At 44.9% G+C, this 23,047-nt stretch overlaps 1 protein-coding gene across 1 annotated transcript in view; it reads left to right on the forward strand.

Annotated features, from left to right (window-relative positions):
• Window positions 1-23,047, forward strand: part of celsr1a (cadherin EGF LAG seven-pass G-type receptor 1a) — a gene marked incomplete at its 5' end in the record, with an annotated part of 145,363 nt that overhangs the window by 108,013 nt on the left and 14,303 nt on the right. The window contains 10 exons of the mRNA XM_079494179.1: window positions 3,380-3,481; window positions 4,729-4,823; window positions 6,668-6,877; window positions 8,254-8,437; window positions 11,606-11,749; window positions 11,977-12,193; window positions 14,126-14,293; window positions 14,769-14,895; window positions 16,115-16,315; window positions 22,117-22,291. Coding sequence (XP_079350305.1) covers window positions 3,380-3,481; window positions 4,729-4,823; window positions 6,668-6,877; window positions 8,254-8,437; window positions 11,606-11,749; window positions 11,977-12,193; window positions 14,126-14,293; window positions 14,769-14,895; window positions 16,115-16,315; window positions 22,117-22,291 — 1,623 coding nt within the window. The remainder of the gene's footprint in view (window positions 1-3,379; window positions 3,482-4,728; window positions 4,824-6,667; window positions 6,878-8,253; window positions 8,438-11,605; window positions 11,750-11,976; window positions 12,194-14,125; window positions 14,294-14,768; window positions 14,896-16,114; window positions 16,316-22,116; window positions 22,292-23,047) is intronic.

Consider the following 23,047-nt stretch of genomic DNA (forward strand, 5'->3'; position numbering starts at 1 on the left):
TTGGTTCCATTTGTACACTCTCAGAGTTACAGACCTGCAAGGGTCCATTTGGTTCCATTTGTACACTCTCAGAGTTACAGACCGGTAAGGGTCTATTTGGTTCAATTTGTACACTCAGAATTTCAGATCTGTAAGGGTCCATTTTGTTCCATTTGTACACTCTCAGAGTTACAGACCTGCAAGGGTCCATTTGGTTCCATTTGTACACTCTCAGAGTTACAGACCTGCAAGGGTCCATTTGGTTCCATTTGTACACTCTCAGAATGACAGACCCATAAGGGTCCATTTGGTTCCATTTGTACACTCTCAGAGTCACAGACCTGTAAGGATCCATTTGGTTCCATTTGTACACTCTCAGAGTCACAGACCTGTAAGGATCCATTTGGTTCCATTTGTACTCTCTCAGAGTCACAGACCTGTAAGGATCCATTTGGTTCCATTTGTACTCTCTCAGAGTCACAGACCTGTAAGGATCCATTTGGTTCCATTTGTACACTCTCAGAGTTACAGACCTGTAAGGGTCCATTTGGTTCCATTTGTACTCTCAGAGTCACAGACCTGTAAGGATCCATTTGGTTCCATTTGTACACTCAGAGTCACAGACCTTTAAGGGTCTATTTGGTTCCATTTGTACTCTCTCAGAGTTACAGACCGGTAAGGGTCTATTTGGTTCCATTTGTACTCTCTCAGAGTCGCAGACCTGTAAGGATCCAGTGTTGTCTTGTCACAATTTCTTGTTAGAATTTGATTGCAAAAAGAGTACGGTACATTGGAATGGTTGAGCATAGCAAGAAGAAAAAAAGAAGAAAGAATTTAAATAAAATAAAAAGGTGCATTATGCTATATTGGGAGAAAGTAATATTACATAAGTATACATTTGAAAAGTAGTACTGGAGGTAAAGTATTGGTCCAGTATTTTAAGGGTCAATTGTCACACTTTCAGAGTGAAATTAACCAGGCTATAATCCGGATCTATTTTGAATGAGCTGGGATCATGCCACACACGCAGGGTGACTCAAAGGTGAATATGTCGTCAACTGAAGACAAAATGGCGTCGAGTCTCGCATCTGCTGGTGTTGTAGCCCAGCTAACTGTGTCTTTGTTGCCCTCCGGTCGAGCAGAAGAGGCAGTCTGGCTAGCGGGATAACTTGGCACCGACTGTACAGTAGTATGTGAATGGACCAAAGCGGAACAAAAAGCAAACGTTTGTCCATCTATTATGAGGACATGAGAGTTGGAAAACGTGTTTGGAATTTGTATGAGCGGAGAAACCTTTTTTTTCTCACATTGGTATGTCGCCCCCTATCGAAGGACCCCCAACCCATGCCAGATTTACAGAGAGAAAGTTTAAGACAACTCCAGGAAGAAAGCCCAAAAAAGTAGCTACACTTTGGAAACGAGCCCCCCCCCCCCCCCCCCCCCCCCCGACACACACACACACAAAAGAAACCTGCAACCGGCAATTTCCAATATTTACAAGAGACTTTACAGAAAAACAAGCTGCTTATAACACACCGACATGGCACCCCCGCTTTGTTTATGTTTTGATTCATTAAGATTTGAGAGTTTTTTCTACACTAAATGGCATCACAACTTTTTGAGTCGGGAATGGATTGGGAATAAAGTTCTGTTCCAAAATTCTGAACAACATACAGTAAAGACATGTTGATGGAAGAGAGAGAGGGGTGAAGCGAGGAAGAGAAGGGAGGAAGCGAGGAAACGGGACAAAGAATGAAGGAAGCATGGGGAAATATTGACAAAGGAAAGGAAGGAAGGAAGTTAGGAAGTGCATTAGGAACCAGTTTCCTCAGAGAATCATACACCGACTCTGAGATCGCAAATCACAAACAGGAAAACTCAACTTATAATATGATTATTATGAAGCCATTTAGACTTCTAAATCCTGACAGTTTTCAGAAAAAAACATGTTTCTATGTCAGTGGTGCTCAAACATTTTCATGTCAAGGACCCCCCCCCCCCCCCCCCCATCTGAAAATATGTTGTTCCAGGGACCCTCCCCCAGAAGCAAATATTTGAAAAAAAACGTTCGCTCTGAAAGAATATATATTCAAATATTTGCACCACATTTTTACGATATTTAAAAAAAATAGCAGATCTACAAGCTCATAGTGCGGCACAGAGTGCCGCACTATGAGCTTGTAGATCGGCTATTTTTCAATAGCTAAAGCATAACATAATGCTTTAAAACACCAAAAGGGGTTCCCACCCAGAACGGGTTAAATAATCAACAAATGGAACCAACAAATGGAACCAAATGGACCCCTATACAGGCACATGCACAACTATCTTGTATACAGTATATGCTTGACTATTTATTTTATGTTATTTTTTGATACACAAAGAAGGGGTAGGACCCGATACGTTTTTAACTAAACTTCTTCCTATCCCTTTTTCGAACATAAATTATAAGGATATTAGATATACCTTGTTTTATTTCTTGTTTTATTATTATTTTTAAATCTAGTTCTTCCTTTATTTCCATTGCCTGTTCTTTTATGTTTTAATATGTTCGAAATAAATAAATAAATGAAAATGAAATGAAATAGTACTGTACATGCTCAGGATGTGAGCGTGCGCACGGTGCTGATAGAGTTAATTTAATCCACGTGGAATTATGGAGCCTTTCGACACATGCCTGGCCTGGGTCTGTGCTGCTGCAGACGAGCTGCCAAAGCAGCCAAAAGTTCTGCAGGTCTCAACCCGCTTTTCTGTTTTTCTCCTCTCTCTCTCTCTCTCTCTCTCTCTCTCTCTCTCTCTCTCTCTCTCTCTCTCTCTCTCTCTCTCTCTCTCTCTCTCTCTCTCTCTCTCTCTCTCTCTCTCTCTCTCTCTTTTATAAACCAGATATGCCAGTATGAATTATGTATCACGAGTTGTGTAATAGCTGGTGTATAGGATTAACGTGGACCTGTGTGTGTGTGTGTGTGTGTGTGTGTGTGTGTGTGCGTGCGTGTGCATGTGTGTGTGTGTGTGTGTGTGTGCGTGTGCGTGTGCGTGCGTGCACTGACTGGCAAAGCATGGCACTGACCTTTGACATAGATTTTTTATTTATGTATTTATTAGATAGTTTATCATACCATACATCTCATTCTGGCCAATCACAATTTGCGTCCTCACTTTTGTCTTAGATGTTTGTGTTTACGCAATTGTTGTGGTAGTTGTAGTTGTTGTGGTAGTTGTGTGGTACCCAGCAAAATAGCGTAATTCTGAGGGCGTAACAGATACACAGGTCCCATCGGCCCATATTTTACACTGTGTGTTAAATAAACACTGTAGAGTCCAGACTCCACTGTGTGAATTCCAGGTGTTACACATGCGTCTACTGTCCCTCCCTGAGTGTCTCCGTCTATGTCTTCCACAGTGGTGTATGAGGGCTGTCCAAAGGCTTTCGACGCCGGCATCTGGTGGCCGAAGACTAAGTTTGGAGGACCCGCTGCCATGAACTGTCCCAAAGGATCCATTGGTGAGTACTGCTGCTCTCTCCCAGGGATATGAACTGCAATACCCAGCACATAAACTACAACAGTTTATGTGGAGCCTGTACATTACCATCATCTACAGCTTTTCAGGCGGAGAGACATAGACTAGACAGATGCAGTGTGCGTGCGTGCGTGCGTGCGTGCGTGCGTGCGTGCGTGCGTGCGTGAGAGTTTCAAGGTGAAGTTAAGACTCAAGTACACCGGTATTTCTCCGTTATGCCACCCTCACTTCCATGGCTATATCCCCTTAGTTACCGCGATCGCCACGGCAACCCCTTTGTTGTCTCCCCAGACACCATTAGCCAATTTATTTGGTTACATTACCCAGTGCTTTCTCTACTTTTTCACCATCACTGCTTCTGTGGCTGAGAAGAAAAGAAGTGCTTTGCATGTGTAAAGATCTCCAACCGAAGCCATTCACGTCAAGTTCCACATACTTTGGGTTGTACATTTATGCCATCACACGCTGGCTTCAAGCCATTGTGCTCTCAACAGTTGAAAATAGCCGATCTACAAGCCCACAATGCGTCCCGGTGCGACGCATTTTGAGCTTGTAGATCTGCTATTTCCAAATTATTTATTATACATTTGAAAACTTGAAATGAGTCATTCTCCATAATGAGTACTTTTTCTTTTGGTACTTTAAGTACATTTTGATATACCAATTAATTTGTACTTTTACTCAATTACAATTTGGATTCCAGACTTCTACTTATATTGCAGTATTTATGCTTTTACTTTTTTTATTTCCACACTGAAAGCTTGTACGTCTGCATTTTGTGGCGTATATATTAGACATAATAATACGTTTATTCATAACAGCACATTTTAGCACATTGAATTTGGTCATTTTAGTACTGCCCAATTTCTCCCCTGGCCAAGCAGGGATTCCCTCTTCTTGACAGAGCCATACTGTAGATATTTGGCTTTCTAAGCGGAAACCCTGCTTTGAATCCCAGGCGTTACATTCGCAATTATAGTACCTCTGTCCATTTGGAGCTATAGGGGGACATAAAACCTACGGATTGCAGCTTTAATGCCAATGCACGGACATAACCGAACAGACATTTGATACATAGACAGATAACATGTCACCATACTACAGCCAACTTAACTTCATCCTGAGATGTATGGGTCCATTGTCAAACGAACACTTTGCATTTTGAGTGTGCGTGTGGAAACACAAGCCAGGACTTGGACTGACGTGCTCCTTTGGTTGTGTCATCATCAGGTACGGCCATCCGCCACTGCAGCGACGAGAAGGGCTGGCTGCCTCCCGAGATGTTCAACTGCACCACCGTCACCTTCTCTCAGCTGAAGAAAATGGTTCGTTCACCACCGAGCACTGATCCAGTTCAAACTCACCATGATACCATGGTTGCACAGGGTTCAGACTTAAGCACTAGTCAGCTATTGCAGGTGGTTCTCAGCCTGTGGGGTCGGGAGGGTAACCCCGACTCCGCCAGATTGCGGCAAGTATTGAGTTCACAAGTTCCCCTCCTCCTGCCTGGATCTGGGCTCTCTCTCAAGCAGAAACGATAAACCCGGAAGCAGCGGGACAAAAATGATGATATCTCCATAATAATTTGGAGTTGTATAGTCTTGTTAGGTTGTGTTTACATTTGCACTGTGGCAGCGCTTCAATACGCCATCAGTATCGCGTTGATCCCGTCTCTAGCGGCCGCATATACGGCCGCATATCAGAAATGGTCCGGAGTACATTGTCTCTGCCCGAGAGGGACCAGACGGGAGCAGGAGGAGGAACTCACTGCTGCCACCAGCTGGTCGGAGTCAGGTTATCGGGAGGGACCCCCCCAGTTGGTTCTGATCTACAAGCTCACGAGCTTGTAGGTCTGCTATTTTTGAAAAATCGTGAAAATAGTCTTTCAGAGCCAACGTTTTTAACTCAAATCTTTGCTTCTGGGGGGGTCCCTGGAACAAAATATTTTCAGATGGGGGTCGGCAGCCAATTACATATAATCTTGGGGATCCTTGACATGAAAATGTTTGAGAATGACTGACATAGAAACATGGGGTTTTCAGAAAACTGTCAGGATTTAGAAGGCATTTGTAGAATCGTCCAAGGTCAAAATGGTTTAAACATGATTATTTTGGGGGTCACAGCCGGAAAAGGTTGAGCACCATTGATCTATTGGCATACTTTATTTCTTTCCCCTGACATTGATTCGAGCCTTACACTGGGGAGTTCACAGTGTTAATCACTTCTGGTCCTTTTTATTAAATCCGTTGAGTACACAGTATATGCTTCATTAGACTGTGCATGCATGTGCACTGCAGTGTAATTTGGCAGCACATTATGATCACATCCATTGTCGGTTGAACAAGCGTAGCAGAATGGCTCAGAGCTTCTGCCTGAACTGAAGACTAAACAGCCTAATATCTCTCCCCGGGCAAAGGAGGATTGCCTCTTAAGACCTGAGGCCGATACTATACAAATGTGATAGTATGGGCCTCAATTAGTACAAATGCCTTCTAAATCAGCAGTTTTCACACATTTTTCTAAAATGTCAAAAAAAATAGCAGATGTACAAGCTCGCAGTGTGTCACGAAGTGACGTGCTGTGAGCTTGTACATCTGCTATTTTGGAATAGCCAACACAAAAAGCTGGTTTTAATGGGTTAAAACATTTTAATGGGTTAAAATGTTTGGCTTCAGTTTTATTTCCCTTCCTCACGGTCACCCGGGTTTTCAACTGATTGTGAATGGGGGACCACCACCCTGACTTAGAATCAACCTTGGGATCACTGTTGTGTTGGGAGGGGATATGGGCTAAGAGTAGTGCTTTTGTATCACTTGCTATGCATCCAATGTGTATACTATCCCACTGTTTCTCAACCAATGGTAGATTGACTACTAATAATGTCCTAATAATAATGGCTCAACCATGCAATCCGGTGCACTTCCCCCTCTTGAGATTCTAACTTCCTTTTTCTGTTGAATTTCTTGACCTCCAACTTGTCAGTAAATTACCACATGGACGGTCATCATAGGTCACCAGGGCATTCAGTTCATGTTTTCTCAACTAGTGGAAATCCTACATCACTAAATGTATGGTCATGGAATACCTCCACGGACCACCTGTTGAAAACCCCTGCGTTAGGTCAAACATTGTCCGTATAGTGAGGCTTTACTTTTGCTTTCGGTTCCAGAACGAGGAGCTCCAGCGCAACGCCTCCAGCATGAACGGCGAGCGCTCCAAGGCCATCGTGCGGCAGCTCCACAACGCCACCGACCACACGCGGCGCTTCCACGGCGACGACGTGAAGACGGCCGCCCAGCTGCTGACCCGCGTGCTGCGCTACGAGAGCCGGCAGGCCGGCTTCGACCTCACGGCCACGCGGGACGCCGACTTCAACGAGGTACGCAAAAAGAAAGTGGAGCCCGGGGGGTGGGGGGGGGGGGGGGGGGGCTTTCGTGTCGAGGAGCCCCCCAAATGTCTCCAGTCTGTAATCCAGTGTCAGTGTAATCCAGTCTGGCAGTGTGCCGCGGGTTCGACTCCCGATCCCGACGGCCTTTACTGCATGTCTTCCCCCCCCATCTCTCTCCCCCATTTCCTGTCAGCCTACTGTCTGTCCCTTCATAAAAAATATAAAATAAAGGCGAAAGCCACAAAAAAAAAACATAAAAAAAAAAAAAAATCTAATTTGGTTATAATGTATAATGCATTTTGATGATGAATAATGAATTTGATGTACAGTATAATTTGGATTGCTGTTTTTCATCCTACGATCATGTTTGTTGAGCAAACATGCAAAACATGCAAATTATCTTCCCACATTCTACTAATGTGTGTGTGTGTGTGTGCGTGCGTGCGTGCGTGCGTGCGTGCGTGCGTGCGTGCGTGCGTGCGTGCGTGCGTGCACGCACGTGCGCGCGTGCGTGCGTGCGCTGTCTGTTTTCAAATTAAATTCATGTTTTGAAAAGTAACCGTCTTTCCGTTAAACGAGTGATATTTCCTATTGTCACTCAGTTTTGGCTCCAGGGTGTCTTCAAAGCTGTCTTAAACTTACTGACATTAGAATGAAGATGGTATTATTAATGTCCTTTGTTGAAACACAATCCGGCACTATAGGAGCATTGGTGAAACACTGCCCCCCAGTGGCCAGCCCTTATTGGGAGAGCACATTACATTTGTCTCCTCACTTTTTCTGTTTCATCACTACTTCTTCCTTTTGGGGGGGGTATATTTGGGTGGTTTCTGCCTTCATTGATGTGCTTTCTTTTTACTAAAGATCTGGGGAGACGGTTAGACCCTTGTTACTGAACAATCACTCTACACTCTACAGCAACAGAGTCAAGTGCACAAATAGCATCATTCATCATCATCAGTCCTCATGGGGGGATTAATAAGGCCCTGTGTGTAGAGCTACACAAAAAATACCACTTACAGACAGTACCTTTGATTAAAACAAGTCCTGAATTGTAGCATTAACTATAATTTTCTGTCACTGTTTTCAAGGGAAATATATATATATTGCTCCCTGGAAGGAAAGAAACAGGCGCAATTGAGACCAAGGAAGCTGAACGTGGAAGTGTTGGCTGCATATAGCCCATCGCGCATGTTTCTTTCCTTCCAGGGAGCAACATGGAGTCCACCGTACGGTCTTCGCTTCCTCTTTTAATAGTCCTTGCCCGGAAGTAGTAAGAGTTATCCTGTGTGCATAGAGCCCGTTATGGTTGGATAGTAGCACGGGTGAACATATAAATCCCCCTTTTTGTTGTTCTGTTGTTTCAGAACTTGGTGCGTGCCAGCAGCGCCATCCTGGACCCGAGCACCAAGGAGCACTGGGAGCAGATCCAGCGGACGGAGGGAGGCACCGCCCACCTGCTGCGCTCCTTCGAGGAGTACGCCAACACGCTGGCACAGAACGTCAGGAAGACCTACCTGAAGCCCTTCACCATCGTCACCGACAACATGAGTGAGTCGTGGGATGCTGGTCCTGAAACTACCCCTGAAACTAGTGTGGAACTCTCTCCCGAAAGCAGAGAATCACAAAAATATATTTGATTAAAATATCGTCGGGCAGAAACCAGCTTTTTTTCCTTTCCCTTAAATCAATGCTATTGAACAATGCTATTGAATATATGTGTGTTGGTTAAAAACCTATTGAACCCATGACAAAAGTCAAAAAGTATATAAAAAGTGTCATATACAGTACATATACAATCACAATACAAACTTTGATGAAAAAAAAAGGTTTTCTTCATTTCCTGAAAATTACATTATTATTATTAAAATTATATTTTTAAAATAGGGACACTCGGAAAGCTACAATTTACAATTTACAATTTAGGCATTTAGCAGACGCTCTTAATCCAGAGCGACTTACATTAAGCAAGAACAAAAAGCATGGGAATACATCACATATGTAAAATGCATTTATCGCGAAACATGCGTAAGCTAAGAACGTGACTAGAACATATCTATATAATGACACTATACATATAAACTATAACTAGAACATATCTATATAATGACACTATACATATAAACTATACATATATGCTATACTATGCTGTACATATATACTATGAAGTGCTATGACTACATACAATGCACTTATTGTGCTGTCTACATGACATGCTATAAGTCTGTTTCAAATGCTATATAAGTCTAAGAAGTGCTGTCTAAGGGGGGTAGGGTAAGTGCTATGGGCCATGATGGAGTCTGAAAAGGTGGGTTTTCAGACTACGGCGGAAGATCGGGAGTGATGCTGCAGTTCTGATTGCAACGGGAAGTGCATTCCACAGTTTTGGGGCCAGAAGGGAGAAGAGTTTGGGACGTGTGGAGTGTTGTCCCGGCGTTTTTAGTGAGGGTACTTCCAGCTTCCCTGCGTTGGCTGATCTGAGTGCGCGGGAGGGTTTGTAGGGTTCAATCATGCTGGCAAGATATGGGGGAGCCATACCTTTGGTTGCTTTAAATGCCAACATCAGAGTTTTGTATTCTGTGCGGGCAGCGACCGGGAGCCAGTGCAGGGAGCGGAGCAGGGGGGAGACATGTGAGAATTTTGGCTGGTTGAAGACCAAGCGAGCTGCGGCATTTTGGATCAGTTGGAGAGGCTTCAGTGCACATGCCGGTAGGCCAGTAAGGAGAGAGTTACAATAGTCAAGTTTTGACAGGACTGTTGTCTGGATTAGGAGCTGGGATGATTCCTGGGTGAGGAACGGTCTAATTCGTCGTATGTTATAGAGTGTGAACCAAGCTAAATTGTAGTAATCGAATAATCGGTTTAGTGTTAGATTTCACCATAACTTACTAACTAACTCATAACCTATGACTTGATTTGTACTCTCACAATATTTCATGTTCTAAATTAACCTCACAGTTTAATAATAGTATATATTTTTTAAATAGTTAGTTGCCGCACTTGTGTACATAGTGTGCATAGTGTGTGTATGCAGGAGCATCTGAACAGTGGGAGAACGTCATGGTCTGAACCTCGTGCACCACCATCACCCACAGTGAATCAACCCAGTGAAATGTTTCATTCAGGTCAAATTAGTTTGATGTTGGTTGACGTGGATAAACACCATACAAGGCTCTTATTGTGAAGTGTCTTCTGTTATTCATTGAATACAGCAGTAGTAGCTCTACTTCCCCCCTCAGCTCTCTCTCTCTCTCTCTCTCTCTCTCTCTCTCTCTCTCTCTCTCTCTCTCTCTCTCTCTCTCTACAATTTACCTTTTACAGTTCAGTCATTTATGAGATGCTCTTAATTATGCCTAATTTATGTCAGGTGAGTGCTAGGGAGTGAGGTAGAGTAGAGTCACTTTGAAGAGGTGAGTGCTAGGGAGTGAGGTAGAGTCCCTTTGAAGAGGTGAGTGCTAGGGAGTGAGGTAGAGTCACTTTGAAGAGGTGAGTGCTAGGGAGTGAGGTAGAGTCCCTTTGAAGAGGTGAGTGCTAGGGAGTGAGGTAGAGTCACTTTGAAGAGGTGAGTGCTAGGGAGTGAGGTAGAGTCCCTTTGAAGAGGTGAGTGCTAGGGAGTGAGGTACAGTAGAGTCACTTTGAAGAGGTGAGTGCTAGGGAGTGAGGTAGAGTCCCTTTGAAGAGGTCAGTGCTAGGGAGTGAGGTACAGTAGAGTCACTTTGAAGAGGTGAGTGCTAGGGAGTGAGGTAGAGTCCCTTTGAAGAGGTCAGTGCTAGTGAGTTAGGTACAGTAGAGTCACTTTGAAGAGGTGAGTGCTAGGGAGTGAGGTACAGTAGAGTCACTTTGAAGAGGTGAGTGCTAGGGAGTGAGGTAGAGTCACTTTGAAGAGGTGAGTGCTAGGGAGTGAGGTAGAGTCACTTTGAAGAGGTGAGTGCTAGGGAGTGAGGTAGAGTCACTTTGAAGAGGTGAGTGCTAGGGAGTGAGGTAAAGTAGAGTCACTTTGAAGAGGTGAGTGCTAGGGAGTGAGGTAGAGTCACTTTGAAGAGGTGAGTGCTAGGGAGTGAGGTACAGTAGAGTCACTTTGAAGAGGTGAGTGCTAGGGAGTGAGGTAAAGTAGAGTCACTTTGAAGAGGTGAGTGCTAGGGAGTGAGGTAGAGTCACTTTGAAGAGGTGAGTGCTAGGGAGTGAGGTACAGTAGAGTCACTTTGAAGAGGTGAGTGCTAGGGAGTGAGGTAGAGTCACTTTGAAGAGGTCAGTGCTAGGGAGTGAGGTAGAGTCACTTTGAAGAGGTGAGTGCTAGGGAGTGAGGTAGAGTCACTTTGAAGAGGTGAGTGCTAGGGAGTCAAATAGAGTCTGAAGAGATGAGTGTTCAGTGTCAGAGGTCGTCCCACAGGGAGCAGCTTGGGGCCACTGACCAGGGTGTGGTAGGTCGTAGGGACAGACGTGCCTGACCAGGGTGTGGTAGGTCGTGTAGGGACCCTGACCAGGGTGTGGTAGGTCGTGTAGGGACCCTGACCAGGGTGTGGTAGGTCGTAGGGACAGACGTGCCTGACCAGGGTGTGGTAGGTCGTGTAGGGACCCTGACCAGGGTGTGGTAGGTCGTGTAGGGACCCTGACCAGGGTGTGGTAGGTCGTGTAGGGACCCTGACCAGGGTGTGGTAGGTTGTGTAGGGACAGACGTGCTGTGTTAGCTGACCTATAGTGTGACCTTTCTCCCTCCAGTCGTGGTGGTGGACTACCTGGACGTGTCGGACCCAGAGAAGGCAACGTTCCCGCGCTTCCAGGACATCCAGGAGGCGTACCCCCGAGAGCTGCACACCACCGTCCACTTCCCCCTGTTCAACGCCGGCCCCAAAGAGCATACAGGTACGCATGCACGCACGCACGCACACACGCACGCACGCACGCACGCACGCACGCACGCACGCACGCACGCACGCATGCATGCACGCACACACGCACACACGCACACACACACACACACACACACACATGCCAACCATTGATTGGTTTGGCTGATACATCGACCACTTTCAAAGTTAAATGTTCACAGTTTAAAAGTGAATAATAATCGTCTCCGTGTTGTTCCTCAGTGGAGTCCAGCCCCGCCCCCTCGGCTGAGACCGCGCCCCCTGAGGAGGAGCAGGAGGAGGACGAGGAGGAGGAGAAGGAGGAGGATCGTGCGGCGTCCAATAGGAAGCGGCGCCACGACGAGCCCGCCCCCCACCACCCGGTCGCCGTGGTGATCGTGTACAGGTCGCTGGGTCAGCTCCTCCCTGAGAGGTTTGACCCCGACCGCAGGAGTCTCAGGTATAAATCGTTACGTCATGGAAAAAGTACTCAATTTGTTTTACCTAAGTCAAAGTATCAATGCTGCAATGTAGAACTACTAAGGCTGTCACGATTCTCGATTCGTATCGAAATCGAATCGAAATTGACGTTCGATACAGTGTATCGAAATCACCAGCCGACTCGCGATATTTCATTGCATGCGCGGCCGTCCGTTTATTCACCCCGGAACGTTTCTCACAGGACGAGTTTCAGCCTGTATCGCTGTTTATATAGTATGGTTGTGTACAATTGCGGAGTGAAAGGTTCCATATGGGGCTGCCTGGAGTCTGGACTGGCGCTGGCCTCCACGGCTGCTTCGACATGTATCGCATCGCGACGAGGACCGCAGCGCGAAGCTGTGTTCAGTGCGAGACATGAGGCAGCCAGCGTGGAGGCTAACGCCAGTCCAGCCCATGGAACCTCTCCCTGAAGCTGCTACATTTAGAACGCCGGGCACGCCGGAGTGAGCTCCTTTAGTGGGGCTTAATGTGAACCATGACTGTGAACCATGGCTAGTATAGGAGTTACCAGCTAGCGCCCCTCAAAAACAACTAGAGGCAAAAATAAAAGCTAGTGGCTAGCGCCCAGCCACCCCTCAAAAACAATGTTTTATTGCTTAATCTTTTGTAGTCACTATTCATTGATTCACTGGCATACTTTGAAAAAAATGTTTCTCACTGTTATATTGAATATTGATATGCGATTAAAATGTGATTCATTGAGATTATTTCATTATAAGGCCTCTAATTAGATCAACATGTCCCAGCCCTATTATTTACTTTTTTATTTATTTAGTTACTTAGAGTAGAGCTTAACAATAATGTCATCTATCTCAACATCTTAAAGAAACCTCTCAAAATGATGTGAGGACATAAAACCCAAAGTTTATATCGTTGATGCTATTCTCATTCTCATTTGTTATTAGTCAAATAAAAGTGACTTAATGCAGAGAAACAAGTGTTTTTCTTTACAAATCAAAATATTAGCCTAAATTAATGATCATACAGTGCTCTGTGCTGAAAATAGGAGGTTTTAAAAAATATCCATTGAATCGTATCGAAAATCGTATCGAATCGAATCGTGACCTTAACAGTGAAAGTTGAATTGAATCGTGGGTTAGGCGAATCGTGACAGCCCTAAGAACTACTCTGTTTCAAGTAAAAGTCTGGATTTCAAACTACTTGAGTGAAAGTATTGACATCAAAATGTACTTAAAAGTAAAAGTAAGTTGCCTGGGCAGTAAGTTGCCTGGGCCGTGGCTCAGCGGTCCGGCCACCTGGGCTGGTAATCCAGCGTGACAGCGTGTCGCGGGATCGAGTCCCGATCCCGACGACCTTTGCTGCGTGTCTCCCCCCCCCATCTGTCTCCCTGTTTCCTGTCAAGCAACTGTATATTATTGATCAATAAAAGGCAAAAAGCCCCAAACGATATCTTAGAAATTAATTTGAGTAAATTAGTGTCAATTTGAAATATAATGCATACGGGGCGACTGTGGCTCAGGAGGTAGAGCAGGTCGTCCAATGGGTCGGCGGTTCGAATCCCGGCTCCTCCTGTCTACATGTCGAAGTGTCCTTGGGCAAGACACTGAACCCCAAATTGCTCCCGATGTGCTGGTTAGTACCTTGCATGGCTTCCGCCGCCATCGGTGTATGAATGGGTGAATGTAATGCACAATATATGTAAAGCGCCTTGGATAAAGGCGCTATATAAATGCACCATTTACCATTTATTTTACCATATGTAGAAAAAAACGAACGTTGTACGTTTTCCACCACTGTTCATGTGTGTATGTTGCGTGTTCAGACTCCCCAACAGGCCCGTGATCAACACGGCCATAGTGTTCATGTGTGTATGTTGCGTGTTCAGACTCCCCAACAGGCCCGTGTTCATGTGTGTATGTTGCGTGTTCAGACTCCCCAACAGGCCCGTGATCAACACGGCCATAGTGAGCGCCGCGGTGCACACGGAGGGTCCCCCCCTCCCCGCCGCCCTGGACCCCCCCGTCACCCTGCAGTACACCCTGCTGGAGACCCAGGAGAGGAGCAAGCCCGTGTGTGTGTTCTGGAACCACTCCATCTCGTGAGTCACACGCACGCACGCACACACGCTCGCACACGTGCACGCACGCACACGGTAGAATTGTCAGTGGTCATTTAACCCATTGAGACCTGGAACACATCCATGTCACGTTAGCGTTTAACCACATTAACCATTAACCCATTTTGGGCGGGAACCCCTTTTGGTGTTTTAAACATTATGTTATAATTTAGCTATTGAAAAATAGCAGATCTACAAGCTCATAGCGCGCCACCGAGTGGCGCGCTATGAACTTGTAGGTCTGCTATTTTTGAAAAATCGTTAAAATGTGCCTCAAATCTTTCCGAAAATTGTCATGATTTAGAAAACTTTTTTTTTTAAATTTTGACGTCAGGCCTGAATGGGTTAAAGCTTCAATTTTAATGTCCTGTGTGTGTGTGTGTGTGTGTGTGTGTGTGTGTGTGTGTGTGTGTGTGTGTGTGTGTGTGTGTGCGTGTGCGTGTGCGTGCGTGTGTAGGATCGGAGGTACGGGCGGCTGGTCGTCTAAGGGCTGTGAGCTGCTTCACAGGAACAACAGTCACATCAGCTGCCAATGCAATCACATGACCAGCTTCGCTGTGTTGATGGACATCTCTAAGAGAGAGGTACTGTTGAGACCCCCCAATCATTGAATTCAAGGGATGTTTCACTTTCAAATAAATGAAACATAAAAAAAGTTAAAGGGGCATTCCACTCATTTTCAACATTTTACTATGTCATTAATATACCTTAGAGCTTCTGTGTGGAAATAATAAAAAAGTCCCCCCATTCTGTGTTTCCTAGAACTGTAAGTATGAAAAAAATCATTAACATGGTGAAACGCATCTTGATGACATCATCAAGATGTGTTTCACCATGTTAATGATTTTTTTCAGACCTCTAGTTCTAGGAAACACAGAATGGGGGAACTTTTTTATTATTTCCACACAACAGCTCTAAGGTACATTAATGACATATTAAAATGTTGAAAATGAGTGGAATGCCCCTTTAAGTAAAACATACGGCCCCCCCTCGCACATTAGACTGACAATTATATCAGTTGCCAGAACCAAGGACGGCTGTTTTCAATGAATCTATTATGGTTCAAATGGAGTTTGACGTTACAAACATGTTTACAATTTACAATTTAGGCATTTAGCAGACGCTCTTAATCCAGAGCGATTTACATTCACCCATTTTGGACGGAAATCCCTTTTGGTGTTTTTTTTAAGCATTATGTTATGCTTTAGCTGTTGAAAAATAGCAGATCTACAAGCTCATAGCGCGGCACCAAGTGCCGCGCTATGAACTTGTAGGTCTGCTATTTTTGAAAAATCGTGAAAATGTTTTGCAAATCTTTGAATATGAATGAATGTCAGGATTTATAAGGCATTTGTAGAATCGTCCTCAAGTCCAAATGGGTTAAGCAAGAACAAAAAGCATGGCAATGCATCACATACATAAAAAGTATTTATCATGAAACATGCGTAAGCTAAGAACGTTTGTTTGAAAGTGAAATATTCCTTAGGTTACTTGAACTTAGATTACATGCACTCTCTATTTGTTTCCCTTTGGTCTTTCTATTCATATTGTTTATCCCATTCTGGACGGGAACCCCTTTTGGTGTTTTAACTAAGCATTATGTTATACTTTAGCTATTGAAAAATAGCAGATCTACAAGCTCGTAGCGCGCCACTGAGTGGCGCGCTACGAGCTTGTAGGTCTGCTATTTTTGAAAAATCGTAAAAATGCGGCACAAATCTTTGAATATATATTCTTTCTGAAGACTTTTATTTTTAGGCCTAAATGGTTTATATCCTTCCTATCCTCCCCCCCCACCCCCAGCATGGAGACGTCCTGCCACTGAAGATAGTGACGTACACCACGGTGTCCGTGTCTCTGTTCCTCCTCTTCCTCACCTTCGTCCTGCTGTGTCTGCTGAGGCACCTGCGCTCCAACCTGCACGCCATCCACCGCAACCTGGTGGCGGCGCTCTTCTTCTCCGAGCTCATCTTCCTGCTGGGCATCAACCAGACCGACAACCCGGTGAGATGCCCTCTCTCTCCCTGACCTCTACATTTTTAAAAATTCTTCTAAATCCTCCAGTTTTCTGAAATAAATATTTTCACGATTTTTCAAAAATAGCAGACCTACAAGGTCGTACATGCACATGAGCTTGTAGATCTGCTATTTTTCAATGGCTAAATTATAACATAATGTTTAAAACCCACCCAAAATGCTTTTAATAATAACTAGAAAAGTCGCAATTTTGAAAAATTGCAAACTGTGGTTGCCGCAGTCGCTTACATAGGCCCCTCCCACTTGACTCTCTTGACTCTCTTGAAAAGTAATTTGAAATTTTCCATAACGCTTGAATAGTTTGGTCTTCTGGTCTTCTGCTCTCCTGCGAGGGGAATTCATGTCTTTATAAACGACTGTAAAACATAGATTGGTTACGTAACCAACAACAGCCTAATTGGCTACTACAAACGTTATGTAAAGCTCGGCCAATCACAGCGGAAGTTAGGTAGGTTACTCCGGAAGAAGAATAATAAAAAAGTGTGACGATAACTATAGTCAGGTTGCCACACTAAATAATAATAATACATTCGCACTTTACATTTGAAACTCTCAACGTGCTACATCAAGAGAAACATGAAAAGCAGAAATATTTCAAAGGCATATGGCTTACAATTCTGGTCAGTGGTACAAGGTAGGTACACGCTAAACAGTCATAAAAGCACACAGGGCATCTATAATAAGTCCATTTATGCAAAACGCCTAAATGCTAAATGCTCTCAGGTGGTCGGGGAGGGCATTCCTGAAGGCCCGGTCCCCCATAGTGCTGAGATTTGTCTTTTTTGCCTTTGAGTGTGTTCGAATTTCCAGAGCGGAGGGAGCGGGTGGAGGTTGGGGGTGCAATGAGTTCCTTTAGATAGGAAGGGGCGTTGCTGTGGATGACGGGTAAGGAGGCAGACCTTGTCTCTCTCTCTCTCTCTCTCTCTCTCTCTCTCTCTCTCCTCTGCCTGTGGGTTGCAATCCCTAATCACACAGCTAAATCGAACTAAATACGTGTACAAATCTGCACACTCACAGAGATAAGTTAACACTCAGGATTTGGGCTGAAGGCTTACGCTCTGTGCCCCTCCCGGCCCGGCCCACCCACCACACTACCATCACAGAGATCTCTGTGCCTCTCCCGGCCCGGCCCACCCACCACACTACCATCACAGAGATCTCTGTGCCCCTCCCGGCCCGGCCCGGCCCACCCACCACACTACCATCACAGAGATCTGAAACCACTCCAAAAACACAGTAACGCTCCTTGATTCTGATCTCATAATGGGTCACTTTTATTCCTCGTAATTCCATGGCACTTAAGGCTGACGAATGAACACACGACGGGTGTGAGTGAGTTCACACAGGGACATCGTACATGTAGACACTGACAGTACAAGTACACACACACACACACGCACACACACACACACACACTCTCAATCACACACAGTCAGTAGTTTTCCTATGCCTGCAGCACAATGGGATGTTAAGGCAGGATAAAGATTCTGCTTGTGTTTACCGTGTTTATAAATCTGCGAGGCTTGTCTCCGGGATTTGGTTTGGCCCCTCGGGGGACCCATCTAACCCTCCTGTGTTGACAGTAGCATTAACACCCCATGCGGCCGAGACCTACCTCCGAGTCTGTCATTGTTTGACAGATAATGTCTTGTGAGGGCTCCGCTAATGACGGTGACGGGGGAGGAATGAGGCAAGATGCCAATTACCCCATCACTCTCATCCAACCTGGAGTTTTATTCTCCTCATGTCACGGACCGTCAACTTAACCCATTTTAGACCCCTTTTGGTGTTTATAGCATTATGTTATACTTTAGCTATTGAAAAATAGCTGATCTACAAGCTCGTAGCGCGGCACTCTGCTATTTTTGAAAAATTGTGACAATGCGGCGCAAATCTTTGAATATATATATTTTTCAGAACGTTTTTAACTCAAAGCTTTGATTCTGGGGTGTCCCTGGAACAACATATTTTCAGATGGGGGTCGGTGGCCAATTGTCAAGGTCCTTGACATGAAAATGTTTGAGAACCACTGACAGAAACATCGTACTCAGGTCTAAATGGGTTAATATGTAGATGGCCGCAGACCCCCATCTGAAGTTTTTGCTTGACTTTTGTGTAGTTAAATTGTTAATATTTCCCATCGTCTTATTACGTTAAGGAAACCTCTTGTCTGTCCGTCAGTCCAATCCGCATTTCTCTCATCGGTGGGTTGAGCAATTGTTCTGAACTTGCACACGCCCATTGACCATTATCATATGCAGACAGTGAGGAAGCCCGTTTTTTCACTTTCCCAAAGTGTAAGCTATTGCGGAGATTTGGAGTTCGGGCTATGGGATCTGTCATCATGGTTACAGCCCTGCAGACTATGGAATCTCTAGCCACTGGCTAGACTTGTCTTACGCACACACACATAGCCAGACAACGGCAGGACACACAGATACACACACACACACAGATACACACACACACACACACACACACACAGTACACAGCGTTTTATGAGCGGGAGGGATATCATCTCCATAGTTCTAGTGGATTCCAGGTTGTGTTGTCAGCAGCACACCAAGCTTAGTTGAAACAATGTAAACGTCAACCTTTCATGGTTGTGGTTGGTAATAATTCCACATCTGGTAGTAAAATGACCAGGTTGTCGCACACATGCGCTTGCGAACATGCGCGCTCGCACACACACACACACACACACACACACACACACACACACACACACACACACACACACACACACACACACACACACGGCCTATGGTGTTTCGTAAACAGGTTGAAACTAAGTGATTAACACCTACTGTATAGACTGCAATTAGATAAACAAACTACTCCAAATGAAAATGGTGGTTTGTGAACTTGTAGATCAGCTGAGGAAATATTTTCTCTGTGATTTTAGTTCATTGTAGTTATTTTTGTAAACAATACCATTTCTGTTAGTTACTGTATATATTTTTTATATTTTTGTTATTGTTTTTGTAAAGCTTTGTTTTTATATTTATTTCAGTTCAAATGTTTTGCACATGCACATGCACACAGGACATTAAAGTTGCCGTTTTAACACACACACACACACACACACACACACACACACACACACACACACACACACACACACACACACACACACACACACACAGTGGGACAGATGCAGAGACAAACCTTTGAAGTCTGCTGATTCAGACATGCGCGCGTGTGCCCACATGCATGTGCTTGTCGTGCACACACACACACACACACACACACACACACACACACACACACACACACACACACACACACACACACGGAGGCATGCTGTGACTGGTATTATGTCAGCAGAGCTGGCCTCAGGCCGTTCGTTTTTGACCAATAATGTCTTCGTTTTCCATCTCCCGCGCTACAGAAAATATCATTAATCTGTTAAATCGAACGTAAGTCCTCTTTGTGAGACGAGATAATGCCCTTGACATAATTGCAGGTTACAGATGGAGTCATGAGACAACACTTGAACTAAAACCAAATGAGACAGCAGAAGTACATATTGGGCTCTAAGCGTGTGACTTGAATTTGGCGTGTCACTATTGGCGAAACCTTTCAACAGAAATTCAAAAGTAGCCAAAATAGCAGCTCTAAATTGTACAGAATGAGGGGAATATACCACTCATTTTCAACATTGAACTGTGTCATTAATACACCTGGGAGTTGTTGTGTGTGATCAGTGACATCAGGAAGCATGAGGCCAAAGAGCACACTTTCTGTGTGTCACTAATCACACAATCTGGAAACCCATCGTCAAAAGATGGGGGACTTTTTGTCTTCTTATTTCCTCTAAGGTAAGGGTGGGGCCGTTTTCGCTATTTTTAAACAGTGGTTCATCAGAGATGATCTGTCTGTCTGTCTGTCTGTCTGTCTGTCTGTCTGTCTGTCTGTCTGTGTTTCCAAAGCTAATCTTGCAAACCGCTGGACCAATCAGTGCAAAATGTATTGTACTACTACTAAGTCGCGTGATAAGTCCACTAATATTTGTTTTAAATATTCAATTGAACTCTAATTTGATAATGGAAGACAACAGGGCTGTCTGTGATCATGCAGAAATCATCATCATCATCATCATCATCTTTATTTATACTCGGAAATACAGTTGAGGGCAAGCCCTCATTTTCAATGTAGCCGAGGTTTACAATTCACAAATACAGTCAAAACAATACATCAACACAACATTATAAATCAGGATGAATTACAAAGGAACTTAAATGCAGAACAATCAAGTAAAATAAATCAATTGAAGCAGGAGCAATCACGGTGAAAAATGTTCTGGAGCATTCTGTATACTGTATCATACTGAGCTGACATCGCAGGCTGGTCACATGAAGTCTGAGATCCACTTTGAAGCCACACTGTTCCCACGTGATCCCCATGAGTCTGCTGTTGAAAAATGGCATCAAGTGGTTAATATCGGAAAGAGAACAACGGCTTGAAAACTATCCTGGCCTTGCAACATGTGAAATGTGCTCCGACTTGACTTTGGAAAGCCTGCCTTGCCTGACTGTGTAAACCCTTTGTTTACCAAGCGGGCTACTTAGGAGACCACATGAATAGCACAGTAGCTACAGCAAACATAATAGTATTACTGTCATTCACCATGTCACTACTAGCCTACGTTGTCAGTTAGCCAGCAGTCAGTTGGAGGCTGTTTTTATTTCCTCTACTATAGAAAGCAAGCAAGTGTGGTTACAGTTGTGATGTCACTGGAAGACGGGTTTCTGAACTGCCCGCAGCCTTCCTATGAGACACAGGCCGAGTAGAAAAAAGTGTATCGTGAACATTAATGACGACAAGATACGTTGCAAAGTGGTCCTTTAAGTGGTTAACGTTCAGATCAACGGCTCCATTACAGTAATACTGTGGTTTTACATCAAACAACCAGCATGGTGACTTACCTATACCTATAGCAACGTTAAATAGAGTCTGTGTGGCTGTTGTGACTGCAGTGGGCTGTGACTCAGCCGGTGACTCACTGTGGGCTGTGAACGGTAACTGACACTATCATCTGTGTTCAGAACACAAGATGATAGGCAGTGAAGTGCTCGACAGTATCACCTTTACACACACAGAGAGAGAGAGGCGTGAATTGAACGCGTCTAAATTGGATATGTACGCAGCTGTGTGTGTGTGTGTGTGTGTGTGTGTGTGTGTGTGTGTGTGTGTGTGTGTGTGTGTGTGTGTGTGTGTGTGTGTGGGTATAAGAGCTATGGAATGCTGTCAGATTGAGCCCACGGCCATATCTTGGTTGATTTATGAGACTGTCTGTAGATCTCTCTCTCTCTCTCTCTCTCTCTCTCTCTCTCTCTCTCTCTCTCTCTCTCTCCCTCCCCTATGATCTCCCAGCAGACAGACCTGTAAACTCTACTGGTGGTACATTCCTCTAGGCCGGGGGGGTTTGAGGGAAGGAACAAATGATTTGGGCAGATATTGAGCTACAAATACAATACATTGCAAATTGCTAAATAGATTTTGGCTGGTCGGGTGCATGGACGAACTGACAGGAGGAGAGATGGAGGGAGGGGTGGAGGGGAGGGAGGGATGGATGGATGGATGGCTAAATATCAGAGCGATTAGGAGAGCAATTAACAGGGTGGTGACAGGATGAAGAGAAATAATGAGGTAAAGAAAACTAACTCCGGATAAATCTACTGTTCCATCCGGATAAACCACATATTGACACACATCCTCTCTCTCTCTCTCTGTATCTCTGTCTCCCTGTGTGTCTCTCTCCCCAGTTCGTGTGCACGGTGATAGCCATCCTGCTGCATTATTTCTACATGTGCACGTTTGCCTGGACGTTCGTGGAGGGCCTCCACATCTACCGCATGCTGACCGAGCTCCGGAACATCAACCACGGACACATGAGGTTCTACTACGCCATGGGCTGGGGCATACCGGCTATTATCACTGGTGAGACGGACGTGCACGCACGCACGCACGCACGCACGCACGCACGCACGCACGCACGCACACTTGCACGCACGCACGCACACTTGCAGATGCCAGCGTGTTCATGCTGCTACTCGTTTGTGCTGAAGAAGCTCTGATCCTCGTGGGAACACGACAGAGAGAGATCCCGGGTCGAACTCAGATCGTTCGCACAAACTCTGAGAGCGTAAACATTGTAGACAGACAGACAGACAGACAGACAGACAGACAGACAGACAGACAGACAGACAGACAGACAGACAGACAGACAGACAGACAGACAGACAGACAGACAGACAGACAGACAGACAGACAGAGGGTACAGAGAGACAAATGAGACGGAAAGGAAAATGAGACGGAAAAGAAAATTAGATGAAGGAGTGACAGTGATGAATGACTGGTCGAGAGAATGAGAACACAGAGATGAGGAGAGAGCGACACAGAGATAGAGAGAGAGAGAGAGAGAGAGAGAGAGAGAGAGAGAGAGAGAGAGAGAGAGAGAGAGAGAGAGAGAGAGAGAAACACAGAAACATAGAGAGAGAGAGAGAGAGAGAGAGAGAGAGAGAGAGAGAGAGAGAGAGAGAGAGAGAGAGAGAGAGAGAGAGAGACAGAGAAACACAGAAACACAGAGAGAGAGAGAGAGAGAGAGAGAGAGAGAGAGAGAGAGAGAGAGAGAGAGAGAGAGAGACAGAGAAACACAGAGAGAGAGAGAGAGAGAGAGAGAGAGAGAGAGAGAGA

This window comes from Electrona antarctica, assembly GCF_951216825.1.
Source record: "Electrona antarctica genome assembly, chromosome: 23".
NCBI lineage: Eukaryota > Metazoa > Chordata > Actinopteri > Myctophiformes > Myctophidae > Electrona > Electrona antarctica.